This window comes from Electrophorus electricus, chromosome 16 (assembly GCF_041902795.1).
Source record: "Electrophorus electricus isolate QZ-2024a chromosome 16, ASM4190279v1, whole genome shotgun sequence".
Lineage (NCBI taxonomy): Eukaryota > Metazoa > Chordata > Actinopteri > Gymnotiformes > Gymnotidae > Electrophorus > Electrophorus electricus.
Window position 1 is genome coordinate 20190001 of NC_137512.1, and position 13425 is coordinate 20203425.

The window sequence follows — 13425 nt, forward strand, 5'->3', positions numbered from 1 at the left end:
TTGGCTGCTTTTGTCATATCAGAAGCTAGACTTTTTATTGTTAGCCAGTGTTTTATTGTTTATCCATCCTTTTCATTCTGTATCACTGCTGATTTATTTCATGTCCTTGGTTTCACTTTTGTTTTTTTTTATGTATTATGGTTTTGTTTGTTTCCCCCATTTCACATACTTATGGCACATATGGACTTAACTTGTTCATTTAAGCAAATGCATGCTGCCTCTGAATGTTACAGAAAGACCAGCAAAAAATGCGAATCAGACAGTTTTCCCATGGATGAGCATCCATATGTGTTTTGTATAAATGTTTGAAGACTACTTAAACACCTGCCCCATACCTTTTTATAAGTGTTTTTGGAGTCAGGTTTTTTTTTTCCTTATCTGACTGCAGGGAAACATAACAAATTTATTACAGCAGTCAATTATACTCTACAGTAGATAGTAATTAATTTGAAAACACTACAACATTTGTGTAAAGGGTTTAGGATGTGGCATCTCTCTCTCTTTTTTTTTTTTTTTTTTTGGGTTGATTGTTGGAGACATTTTAACCTGGTTCTGATGTCTTCTGCCACAGTGCAGCGGAGCAAATGGTGCAGCGTGCTGCAAGAGCGTGTGCAGGAGCAGCTGGTGTTTGGCCGGCCGCGCTTTGGCCCGGGAACCCACTGCCAGAAGAGTGGTCTCCTGGAGCTCAAAGGCATCAAGTCAAAGATCTACGCTGCCATCATGACTGAGCAGATATGGCTGTACAAGAGTGAGCAGGTGATTTGTGGTTCACTGCATGTGCATTACAGTGCATGATGTGGTACTGGCAGAATGATAGCAAAGTTTAATTAAATTGAGGCGTTCTTAAGTGTGAGTCCAGGAACAGTGCTCCGACACACACTACTGTTCTGTTGTTGTACTCTATCTCTTTCTTCCTCAAAATGTTGCTTAAAGGCAAGCGGCTTGCAAAATGTCTTGCGGTACCAAGGCTTATGTAATCTGCAGTTACCTAATTTCTTACTGATGTGCTGTAAACCTACATACAGGAGACTTGAGCTAATCTCCTTGTGTTCCAAGTGCTAAGATGTTCTCCTCACACTGTGTGGCATTTTTTTCAGTGCTTTAAGAATGGAATTGGAATCTCTGTAATTGAGGCCAGAGGTTCTACAATCCGTGATGGCAAGAGCAAAAGCTTTGACCTCATAACCCCTTACAAAACCTTCAGGTAAAGGCTTAGATAGACACTGTAGACACTGTAGAACTATAGACACTATTCTATAGCATTCTAAAGTATCTTAAGATTTGTCAAAAACTGTTAGGTTAAGAGAAAACCAGATCAATATTCTTGTCCTGGAATCTCTAATAACTGTAGCAATCCTGGTGCAAAAGGCAGAAAAGCCACAAATATGTGCCTAAAGCCTATTTTGGACATGCAAATAAGCTCAAATGGTTCTTCAGTAGTTGAGTGGTTGACCTGCTAATCCCTGTAGCTTCACAGCTGAGTCTGAGCGGGAGAAGCGTGAGTGGATGGAGGCTCTGCAGGAGTCCATTGCAGAGACGCTGTCTGATTACGAGGTAGCTGAGAAGATCTGGTCCAACCGCTCCAACAAGGTCTGCGCTGACTGCAAAGCCATCAATCCTGATTGGGCCTCCATCAACCTCTGTGTGGTCATCTGCAAGAACTGCGCAGGTATGTGGAGCTGGTGAGAGCCCTCCAAAGCCCAGGCATCTAATGGACCTGATGACCAAAATCACATCTTTTATTCAAATTGTTCTCCACAACAATCTCCACAGTGTTCTCCACAGTGCTCAGCCAGAGATCAGACTAGTTGTTAGATGTTCTTGAGCCATCACCCCCGTGACATGCACTAAAGATAAGAAGTAGAAGAAGTAGCTCAGAGGCAGCTTCTCAGGAAGCTGTCATGAGCCAAACAAAAGGCACGGAGCATGGCCAGTGGTGTGATTGACTTTTTTGTTCTGTCTATCTGCAGGTCAGCACAGGGGCCTGGGCACAATGGTATCTAAAGTGCAAAGCCTGAAACTGGACACCAGTGTTTGGAGCAACGAGATTGTACAGGTGGGGGTTGCTGTCGGAAGAGGCGGGTCATGACACAACCCTTTCCCTTTGAAGTTCCTTGCCTACTCTGGACATAGGAATTTTCCATTCAGAAATATGGTGTTGAATGACATTAACTTGTAAAGCCTGGGCAGGGCTATGCTCACAATGACCAACTAGCATTCTCATTATAGACTAAATTGATTTAATTCAGTTTAAATGAACACTAATTAATTAAGGGAAATTGAGTATTTATGTGATGTATATTAGTACATATACTCTGTGTGCATGCCTGGAGCCCTGCAATGAGGTTTGTGTATGTGTTTGCATGTGTTTTTAGCTCTTCATAATGCTGGGTAATGACAGAGCAAATGAGTTCTGGGCAGCTAGACTACCGCTGGCTGATGAGCTGGACTGTGATGCCTCCCCGGAACAACGGAGAGAATTCATTATCCAGAAATACAAAGAAGGGCGTTACCGCCATCCTCACCCCAGCTTCAGCTCCCAGGAAGAGTTACTTAAGGTAAACATAAAAGCTCTTTGCAAATAATGAATCCATAAAGATTGCACCCGCATTGGACTGCTTCCTTGTTATAACTTCACAAATAAAGATGATTTCAGTCCACACTGATGTGTTGAGACCCTCCTTGCTTAAAATAGTCTGATCATAAAAGAGTAAAGCCAGCAGTCTGGCAACAAGGGTCAGGTATTGTGCTTTTAATGTTGCTGTAGCAATCTCTCATATTTACAGCTGCAGGTTAAGACTGGTGTTTTTCCTGAGGAAAAACGATGAATGTTCTCTGAACTGTGAATTCAAACCAGTAATAAAAGGATTTACTGAATGAATGACTGGGCTTTGAAAGTCCCGTGGCTGAACATGTGTTCGTCCAACATTTGAATGTGTGTCTGTGTGTGCGTGTATGTGTGTGCTCTATTGCAGGTTCTGTGCATGGCAGTGACGGAACAGAACCTCCTGAAAACAGTGACTCAGATTTTCGCTGAGGCGGAAGCAGCTCGAATCTCAGACTCTAATGGACATGAGAAGCACCTGTCTCTCCATTACAATTACACCCAGACCTCAGGTGCTGAGGGCTTCCAGTCTCTCTCTTTCTCTCTCTCTCTCTCACACACACACACACACACACAGCAGCGGCGGCAACAGCACCAGCCACAAAACCTCTTCCACTCATAGCTGTGTAGCTTTACAGACACCACATGTTCCATTTTGAAATGCAGCTAACCTTCTGCTAGTCTGTGATTTTATGCATGCCTATATTGAAGTGCAGAATAGGCAGTTAATGCAGTTTTTGGGAGGGGGCAGAATAAGCTGTTGTGGTGCATTCAGTTCTGTTTGGTTGCAGATTCCAGCGTGTATGATGAGATCATGCAGCCCGTCCTGTATTCTGGATACCTCTACAAATCAAGCTCCATGAACAAAGGCACTTTATCCCGCAGAACCAGAGAAGGTAGGCGACAGTGTGGCAAGCACAACCCTTGGCAGGAGTTCAGCAGGAGAATGTACGTCTTCAGAAGACAGCAGAATAAAGGGCCTTTCAATACCAACTACACTGACACGCATGTTTCAATGTATTAGGGACACTTTTCTGAACAATATTTTTAACTGTTACAGGCAGCTAAATGTAGTTATAACATACTGGGCATGGTCTATCCAAAGTTATATTATCACATTCACATGGTTTAGTTTTAGCAGATAATTTACTTTCACTATTTTCATGCCTGTCACCTCCTGTTTTGTTTTGTTTTGTTTTTTTGTCCCTCCAGATTTTCAGAAGTTTTGGTGTTCAATCGAGAAGTCTCTCCTGTTTTATGAGTCTGAGAGGTGCCACGAGCCCAGTATGAAGATTGATGTAAAAGATATAATCTGTTTAGGAGTTAGCAGGCCTGATTCATGCAACAACAATGGCTTTATTGACAGGTTTGTTTTGTTATTAGGTTGGATGGTACTTGAATCATATGCAGTGTTCATGGAAATTAATTGACTTTTTTTTCCATAATGCTTTCAGGTTTCGATATACATTTGAACTCTACCTAACGTCTGAAAAGCTTATCCAGTTTGGCCTAGAGACACCGGATGCGCTGCACAGTTGGGCAAGAGCCATTGGAAAGGTAAGAAATAAACAGACCAAAGCATAGTCTGTACGTGTGGAGAGTTGCCTGTGCGTGTCTGAAGAGCTGCGCCTTTATGCTGCTGTCCCCAGGCTACCACCCCTCTGAGCTGTCACTGTTTGCTGACACGGGAGTTTGAGCGTGTGGGAATGCTACGCTATAAAGCCATGCTGGACCCACAGCAGTGGAAGGAGGGCTTCTTCGTCCTGCAGAAATCCAACTTGTTCATCTGCCCCAGGAACGATGGTGCTGCCGAGGACATCATCAACCTTAAGCGCCTGCAAGAGCTGAGTGAGTGTTTCTGCTACAGCTTTGCTAGGAGGGTACACCGCAGGTGCTGTGAAGCAATGTTTCCCATAGCCCAAGGTCTTTGAGGTTCATGTGTTGTCTTGGTTTACATGGACTACTTTTTGTCTGATTTCTCTTAAATGGTCAAGGTATGGTGTCTGAGATGGACAACCATGAGAAAAGGGACATTCTGGTTCTGGTCGAGAAAGGAAGGTGAGGTTTTACATTGGGAGACATGAATGTACAGTACTTTGCAAATGTCTTAGTAACATTTAGCCAAACAAAATAAAATTATTTTTACTATATATTGTATTGAGGTTTGGCTGCCTTAGTATTTTACTTCATTAGTGTTTATCTATGTTAGTGTTTATCTATGTTAGTGTTTATTTATGTTCTCTAAGGTTTTGCGTGCAATTAAACACTACTTATGTTAACAACTTATAATTTCTTGGTAGCCCTTTAAACACTACTCTGTGTAAACACTAATACCTCATGATTATGTTAAGATCCAACGAATTGTGCTCACTGGCTTTACAGAAAAGAACTGTCATGTGGTGGTACAGATTTATAGAGGAGTTTTAAACTCCTGTTAGGTTTTAGGTTTTGGGATTTATTTGGTCTACTAAAATAAAAGTTGATAATATGGTGGGTGTGCTGGTATGTGTCCCTAGGACTCTGCACCTGCAGGGCATGGGCCGAACAGATTTCTCCCTGTGGTACACCGACATCCAGAAGGCAGCAGGGGGGAGAGGCAACACACTAAAAGACCAGCAGCTCAGCAGGAATGACATCCCTATCATCGTGGACAGCTGCATCGCATTCATCACCCAGTATGGTGAGAACTCACACACACTACTGAGAGGACTCAACACAGACCGCATTCTTTCATCAGATGTAATTAAAATCATCTGTTTAAATAAACCAATGCTAAGTGCAAGCCTTCAGTGCCTAGCTCAAGCAGGGTTTGTATACTCTTGTGTACCTGGTGGTTTGCTCTGTCTTTTCCATGGCAGTAAAAGCAGGCCTTCATCAGATCCTTATGCATAAATGTCTACAGACATGTGGCTGAAGGAGCTATGATTGCCTTATGTTCCAAGGCCTAGGTCATGAAGGGATCTACAGGAAAAATGGGGCCAAGTCCAGAATTAAGCTCCTGATGGAGGAGTTCCGGAAGGATGCCCGTAACGTCAAGCTCCGCATTGGGGACAACTTCATCGAAGATGTGACTGATGTGCTGAAGAGGTTCTTCCGCGAGATTGATGACCCCATATTCATGGCTGACCTCCACACTTACTGGAAGGAGGCTGCTAGTCAGTGCAGTTTATCGAGCTCATACTTTTATTATATTAGCCTGCCTGATGCAAAGTTTGTTTTGGTGCACACTGATCAATTTCTCTCCACCTTCTCACACTGCAGAGATTACTAATAAGACACAGAGGTTGGACAGATATAAGGAACTCATCCGTGGTTTGCCGCGGGTCAACCGGACTACTTTGGCTGCTCTCATCAGTCACCTGTACAGGTTGGCAAAGGCATATACATTTCTGATGCAGACTTAAGATGTGCTCGTTCTGACAGACAATAGTGTGTTAACTTTGCTCGCTCTCTCTCTCTCCCTCTGTTTCTGACAGGGTACAAAAGTGTGCCGACCTGAACCAGATGTGCACGAAGAACCTGTCGCTGCTGTTTGCACCCAGCCTCTTCCAGACAGATGGGAAAGGGGAACATGAAGTAAAGATTGTAGAGGACCTTATTGACAACTACCTCTACGTCTTCGATGTGAGTAAAGGAACTCGGAGCACTATGCTATGATGCCACTTAAATATAATGGGAATGTAATGTAATTTACAATTACTATTTTTTTGGTTTAATAGTGAACCAGAATTGTATTGGATTAAAAGCAACATCATGTAATCATTAACATCAAAGTACTGTATGTACTTTGATACTGATGTATTATATGCATTACTTCATATTTATTTACCTCATTGGTTATTTCAATTTGTCCTGAAGATTGATGAAGAGCACCAAACCCAAATTGAACTCGAGATCAGTCTTATCACGACCTGGAAAGACACACAGGTATGATGGACACACCCACTGACGAAGTAAAAATAATGAATTAGCTCTAGTAGGCTTGGCCTTATATTGTCATTTCTTTACTGGGCCCAGCTCTCTCAGGCAGGAGATTTGATAATTGAGGTTTATCTGGAGGAAAAAACACCAGATTGCTGCATCACTCTAAAAGTAAGTGCACATTTACTTAATATGCAACATTCCAATATTCCATCATTAGCAAAATAATGATGTACTTCACAAATGTTTGCATAGATTCCTAAATTGTGCGTAAAACATGCAGTTTCACATTAGCCCCGCATGGTGGCGTGTATTTACCACCATACCAGCTACGTCCACCTCGAGTTCCTGTAATGTTACAGTCTTTGTTTCTGCCAAGTGTGTTTTTAATGATTTGCTTCTCTGAAGGTCTCTCCCACTATGTGCGCTGAAGAGTTGACTAACCAGGTGCTGTACATGAGAAATGTCCCTGCAGGCGAGAAAGATGTTTGGATGACCTTTGAAGCCATTGAAGATGGAGAGCTTGGTAAATAGAATCATACCAGTTGCTCAGGCAAAGGGGCTCGTGGACCTCAAACACCACAATCCAGCTACAGTGAACTAGTACTAAATCTTAATAAATCTTAATAAAGAATTATAGCATGATACTAAACCACACAATTTAATATAGAATGTTACATTAGAGCTTTTTTTGTTTGTTTGTTGTACTATTTTATCACACTGTATTTAATTATAACTGCTATGAACAAAAAGCTTTGTTGAATGGATTTTAATAGAGCGGCCTCTGCACCCAAAAGAGAAGGTTCTGGAACAAGCCCTGCAGTGGTGCAAGATGGCTGATCCTAGTTCTGCATACTTGCTAGTAAAGAAGGTGCCCAGACGAGATGTGATAGATATCTTCACAGGTGATTGCACAGGACAGTGTATTATTAACACACTACTTGCTTACAAAGAATGCTCTTAAATAATATCTTTGTCTGAAACAGGATCACTACAAGGATATAAATTGTACATATGTGGAATTGTATTTTCTGTTTTTGCTCTGTGGGCCACAGCTTACAAAAGTGAGATTGTGAAGTTTGGAGTTCTGAAGTGCCGAGAGGAGCCACCCAAACTTCTGCAAGGGACCAAGTTCCAGGAGCGTGGATTCCAAATTCGTGACCACAAATTGCTTCTAATGAAGGATAAGAAAGTGTGTCCCTCACTCAACAGCTTCCCCACGTTCCGAATAATTAGACCAAGCTGGAGAAATTTGGAACACTGAAAACAGAACATACTGATTTGCCTTCTGTATCCTTCACTTGTTGCAGAGCATCAAACCAGAAAAGGAGTGGCTACTGAAAACCATGAAAATTTACATTGGAATAAGAAAGAAGTTAAAAGCACCAACAAAGTAAGATGGCATTTTTTTGGTTTGTTTGTATATTTATAATGTAATAAAAGCATTCTTTGATGTTTTTATTAAATACTCGTGTCCAATTGCAGATGGGGTTTCACTGTGATGTTAGACAAACATCAGATGTAAGTGTTCTCTTTGGGTTTCAACTATGCTGGTCATATACTTACTATTTGCTACAGCCTTTTTGAGGGTACTTATGAGTTTGGTTGCATTATGGTTAATAATACATTTTCTAACTATGAAAGGTACCTTAGTTGCTCCAGTGAAACAGAGCTTTGGGACTGGATGACAAATCTGCTAAAAGCACAGGTATATGACATCTTCCTGTCCTTACATGTCATTTTCGAGATCAAAAACGCTTTGGTAATTTGAAGCTGTACAGTAGTTGTTTGATTTGTTTCTCAGAATGATGACTTGCGGCCTCCTGTGATGAGACGCCACTCTTCCTCAGACATCTCCAAGCAGAGGTTTGGCACCATGCCTTTAGTGCCCATCAGAGGAGAGGAGAGCAACACCAACTCCACTATGCTTTCAGCAAACAAAACCCTGGTATTACACACCACCTCTGTCTGCTGCTGTAGCGCCCTCTAGTGGCTAAACATGTGCAACACTTATGAGCCCTTATGACTTATAAATTGCTTTGACTTTGTGTTTCTGCAGAGGAAGCTTCATGATAGGAGAACACTTTCAATGTACTTTGTAAGTATGCATCTTTGATTATGCTGTTTACATGCATTCTGACACACTACTCCAGTTTAGTCAACTTAGTGCTTCTTTACTTTGTGCTTTTGAGACATTTGGTGAAAGTGAAAGTTGGTTGTGTGGTATGTCATTATGTTGCCTCATCCACACTTATCTCTTATACTATAGACATGGCTCAAACATCATTTTTGAGTCGTCACTAATGCATTCAACTTCCATCTCCTCTTTAATTTTCTCGTCCCTCCCGTTCCTGTTGGAAGCTGAGGTTTCCTGGTACAACACCATCAGGATGTTGACCTGAATGTCTGAAGTGGAGACAACAGGATGTGTGGGGTGGAAGAAATGTTCCACTGCATTGTTCTGTGGTCATAGCCTTGAGCACAGGCTGGGACCTCTGCTCAGCTCTGGTGTTTTGGGGTGGGGTGGGGAGGTGGGTGTGGATAGTGTAGCCTCTGGTGATCATGAGCTTAAAACATTTGCAAGCAAATTGCTGCCTTTTTTCTTTTGTCTCCAGTGTATTGGATAATTATCTTGAGGTTGTCACTGTGATACTAAAACAATGGAATAAACTCACAGGAGGAAGGCAGTTATAGTCATTACAATTCTGTTGAAGGCTGAATTCCCTCTGTGAATGACCTAATACAAACTCACATAATTGTAGATAATCTGTAAGATATCCAGTTCTTACTGAAATTGACTTGGAATATTCACTTTTAAAAAAGGATTGTTTTTATCCTTGCTTACGTTTTGTAATATGCACATGTGTAGTAACTGCTATTCTCACTAAACCTAAATTAAAACTGTTATTGTGAATCCACATTCACTCCGTACCTTGGCTCTGTTGCCCCTGGTAGCCCATGAAGCTGCAGCAGGACTCGGTGGAGGAGCGACAGGAGAGCCCCGAGCCCCTCTACGAGGAGGTGGGTGACTTCGGCCTGCAGGTGCTGAAGTCCCTGGAGACGAGCTTCCGGTCCAGTGCCCACACTGAGACCCTGGAGGTGCCGCCGTGTCCCGTGAGTCTAGGCCAGAGGAAGGCCAGCTCCTTGGACCGCGTCATCAGCTCAAACCCGGTGTGCTCTTTTGAGGAAGAGGGCCTCCTAACCCCTGGTGGCTCTCTGGACACACTGATGCAGGAAGAATCCCACTGCTTTGTGCATTGCCAGGGTGGGCAGGACCAGCCAACATCCTGCAGCCCTTCCCAAGAGCTGCTGCTGCAGGAACTCTCCACTGTGTTCAGTAAACAAGAGGAAGAGGAACAGCACAAAACTGAGAACCTGACCTAAGATGGCCAGTAGTCAGTACGAGCTGGCAGTGGTAGCTCAGTGGTTAAGGTACTTGACTAGTAAATCAGAAGGTTGCCAGTTCAAGCCCCATCATTGCCAAGTTGTCTCTGTTAGGCCCCTGAGCAAGACCCTTAACCTTCAAGTGCTCAAATTGTTGTCAGTCGCTTTGGTTAAAAGAATCAGTTAAATGCCAAAAAATCAAAATCAGAAAAGGCTCCCTAACTCTATCCTGCAGTCTGAATGTGCAGCTATATTCAAAGTATTTTTTTCTGCTAAGAAGTTGAGTGCAGCTGTTGCTGATTTGTTGTGTAATGAAGTCATTAAAATACATTACGTTTGCCAGTGTTATAAAGTTGAGACAAATTAAGGAAAAATACTGAATGCTAGTTCTAAAGTACTAACCATTTTTTAATATATACATCTCTGTTAAGTGCTCTGTATATAACTGAAATATAATATTATAATGTATATTCTTTGCTTTTGCTAACAAAACCTCAGTTTTTAGCAAAATTCTTGTTAATCCTGTTAAAGGGCAGTTGCGTGGTTGAGTTGGTCTAAACTGACACTAGATGTCATCTCACTTTGGTTAGTTCTGAATGGTTAAGTTTTGAAAGCAAAATGGATTTACCAGCACAGTGCCTTCTAACCATGTACAGAGAACAATACATTTTTATAATGTTGGACTTTCATAAATAAAAAATAAGTCCACAATAAATCCATCAGGCGTAGCAACAACTAGCATGACAAGTATTTACTCAATAGTATTTACTCAGTTTAACTTGAATAACAAAATAGTGAATATGTATAATGCGTGGTTCAGTCATACAGGTCATTGAGTTGGCTTGTAGTAGTAAGTCAAGGTGACTGAACTTATGGTATCATTTTGAAGATGTTTCATTATCCAAAGTGGCTTTGAGTTAAACTGCACCATAGAAAATTTGAACACGTGTAAAATATTTTTTCCCAGAAAAATGGGAGTTCTGGGACTTTCACAAGTTTCGCAAGTACAATTTGTTATATTTATTAATTTATTTATACTCTGTCCACCATTGATCAGCGTTAAGACATACTGTGAAGGCCTTAAAGTTGATACACTGTATGAACAGCTAGGAATTTTTTCCAGCTTGACTTTGAACAACAGAGGGCAGTGTAGATCCAAAATATAAATACTTGACAATCTTGTAATATTGCATTCCACGTAATCTTACACTTACTGAACCCTTGTAGAGCACCCTACAGGCTACTGATTAAATATATGTAATGTATGCTTATGTGTAATATTATGAATGCAACATTCTTCTCTGATGTTATTTTTATATTGTGAGTCATTGTAAGTGCTGCCCCTATTGGTCCTTTGCCTGAAATGCAAATTTCACTGTTAGACCTTTGTTTTTGCTATGTGGCATAACAATGTGCAGGTTTGTTAGTGATTAGTGTTGTATGTGCCAAAACCAAATTTGATTTGTTAAGATGAGTGGTGTCAAGATATGTGTTAAGACCAATGATAGAAAAGCAGGCATAAACTATAAAGGTTGAGTTACTCACTAGTAACCTACTGATTGCAAAGTGTTTTGATTTTGCCAAAGGTATTACTTAGAATTAAAGAGTATGTTTAAATATAAGGCTGTTTGCAAAAATAGACTCTGTTCCATGAAACAAGGCCTCTGTACTTTTAATGCATGCTGTGTTAAGTAAAGAATGTACTTTTAATTTGTTTCTGTGGTATATTCAAAGATATAATACATTAATCACTGTAATAATGCAGTGCATCAGGATATACTGGCACCTAATTATATTTACACTTACTTATAATTAAGTGTGTGTGTGTGTGTGTGTGTGTGTGTGTGTGTATATATATATATATATATATATATATATATATATATATATATATATATATATATATATATATATATATATATAATTATTATTATTAGAGTTTCAGAAACAACTGAGACCAGAGAAAATATTTTATATTTCAAATTAAAATAATTTTTTATTCTTGTTTGTCAGTTACAACATGGGAACTTATCAGTTGCAACTATATGACTTATCACAAACATAAAACAGGAAACTAAGCTATGTAGAACCATTTGAGTTTTCACTTTTCAGCAACAGGTCGCACTCAGTGCTTTTTCTGCTGATTTTTTTACTTTGTTACCCATTTGTTTTAAGGAAATATAAATAGCACACATTTATAGTTAAATAATTATTTGAAGTCTGTGTAAATGTTAAACAAGAGTTATTAAGCTCTATGCAAAGATACCAGGTTCAACACTAGGCATCTATTGTCAACTTGGCCATTAAGTAATTGTGCTTTTATTGTATATAATTTTCCTTTTGCTAATTTTGTACTTTTAATAGTAATTTTATAACTTCAGTCTCTTTTTGAATCAATTTAAACTCATATACCATTACTATCATTACTGTGCCAGTATTGTTTTATATTAAGTTATATTAAGTTTTATATTAAGCTAAATAGCCAAGAAATAATAATAGGTGTTCTACACAATCCAGGAAAACAACAAAAGATGTGCTGGAACTGACTATGTTAGCAGAGCCCATTTTCAAAGAGAAATGTCTTGGCGAAAGAGGATTATTACTTGGGATGAGAACAGGAATTTTCCAGAAATACAGAGGATCAGTCAATCAAAAGTGTCTTCTGGGGAGATTTAACTTTGAGTAATCTCATTATCCTAGCTTTTAACTGGACACCTTCAAAGTAGCTTCAGACTAAAGTGATTCCTATTCTTTGAGTGAAACTCTCCCTTCAGGTAAAAGCACTCACACATGTTCTGTTTTAGTTTAGCACCTTAATTTAAACATCGATCATTGTCCTAATTCAAAATAAAGACTAATAATTCTCAGTTACCAATATACCAGACTGATGCTTTCCATTTAAAGGTAGAAGTGGTCAATTATCTCACAATTAATAATTTTTACATTAAAATGTAGTGCTGTATGTTTCTTTTATATTTTAATATGTTCAGTAAAGAGAAACTATTCAAGAAACACAAAATAGTTCAGTAAATAATTATAGCTCAGTAAATCAAATTGTATAATTTGTACATTTCATTTGCATTCTTATTGTGGCAGATATGACGTTTTCATGTGACCATACTAGTACAAACCTGCCTCAATGGATGCCTTTCATTGGTTCATTAACTGTCTTGCAATATTAAAGCTTTTTATTTTGACCATGGATGTAAATATTGCTGATTTTGTCCGTTTTTCCAACGTTATCCTCTCCTTATTCCATCCCAACATAAAGGAAGCAGCCACTGCTAGCTCCCTTTACACGGGCAGCATGACAACCCTCTTCTCCCTTTCCTTTCTTTCTGGGAGGTTGCAGCAGATTCTAACTGGGGGCTCTTGTTTGAGTCGCTTTGTGAGGTTGGGGTCTTTTCTGGGGAAGGAGGCAGAGAGCAAAGACAAGCCCCAACAAGAGCTTAGGGGATTAAGTTCATTCTCACTGCCACTTCATCACCTCCTTGCTGCCCTCTGCCAGGGCTCTC

At 40.2% G+C, this 13425-nt stretch overlaps 1 protein-coding gene across 1 annotated transcript in view; it reads left to right on the forward strand.

Annotated features, from left to right (window-relative positions):
• The window catches only part of arap3 (ArfGAP with RhoGAP domain, ankyrin repeat and PH domain 3), a 14218-nt gene extending 2598 nt beyond the window's left edge, over window positions 1-11620 (forward strand). The window contains exons 4-29 of the mRNA XM_081698839.1: window positions 572-756; window positions 1098-1204; window positions 1470-1669; window positions 1971-2056; window positions 2376-2558; window positions 2976-3117; window positions 3397-3501; window positions 3818-3971; window positions 4060-4162; window positions 4255-4453; window positions 4600-4663; window positions 5122-5285; window positions 5548-5760; window positions 5867-5972; window positions 6082-6229; window positions 6464-6532; window positions 6623-6697; window positions 6935-7052; window positions 7303-7431; window positions 7582-7718; window positions 7837-7919; window positions 8012-8047; window positions 8171-8234; window positions 8331-8474; window positions 8586-8624; window positions 9482-11620. Of these exons, the coding sequence (XP_081554965.1) occupies window positions 572-756; window positions 1098-1204; window positions 1470-1669; window positions 1971-2056; window positions 2376-2558; window positions 2976-3117; window positions 3397-3501; window positions 3818-3971; window positions 4060-4162; window positions 4255-4453; window positions 4600-4663; window positions 5122-5285; window positions 5548-5760; window positions 5867-5972; window positions 6082-6229; window positions 6464-6532; window positions 6623-6697; window positions 6935-7052; window positions 7303-7431; window positions 7582-7718; window positions 7837-7919; window positions 8012-8047; window positions 8171-8234; window positions 8331-8474; window positions 8586-8624; window positions 9482-9910 (3482 nt within the window). The 3' untranslated portion in view covers window positions 9911-11620. The remainder of the gene's footprint in view (window positions 1-571; window positions 757-1097; window positions 1205-1469; window positions 1670-1970; window positions 2057-2375; window positions 2559-2975; window positions 3118-3396; window positions 3502-3817; window positions 3972-4059; window positions 4163-4254; window positions 4454-4599; window positions 4664-5121; window positions 5286-5547; window positions 5761-5866; window positions 5973-6081; window positions 6230-6463; window positions 6533-6622; window positions 6698-6934; window positions 7053-7302; window positions 7432-7581; window positions 7719-7836; window positions 7920-8011; window positions 8048-8170; window positions 8235-8330; window positions 8475-8585; window positions 8625-9481) is intronic.
• Window positions 11621-13425: the final 1805 nt, after the last annotated feature.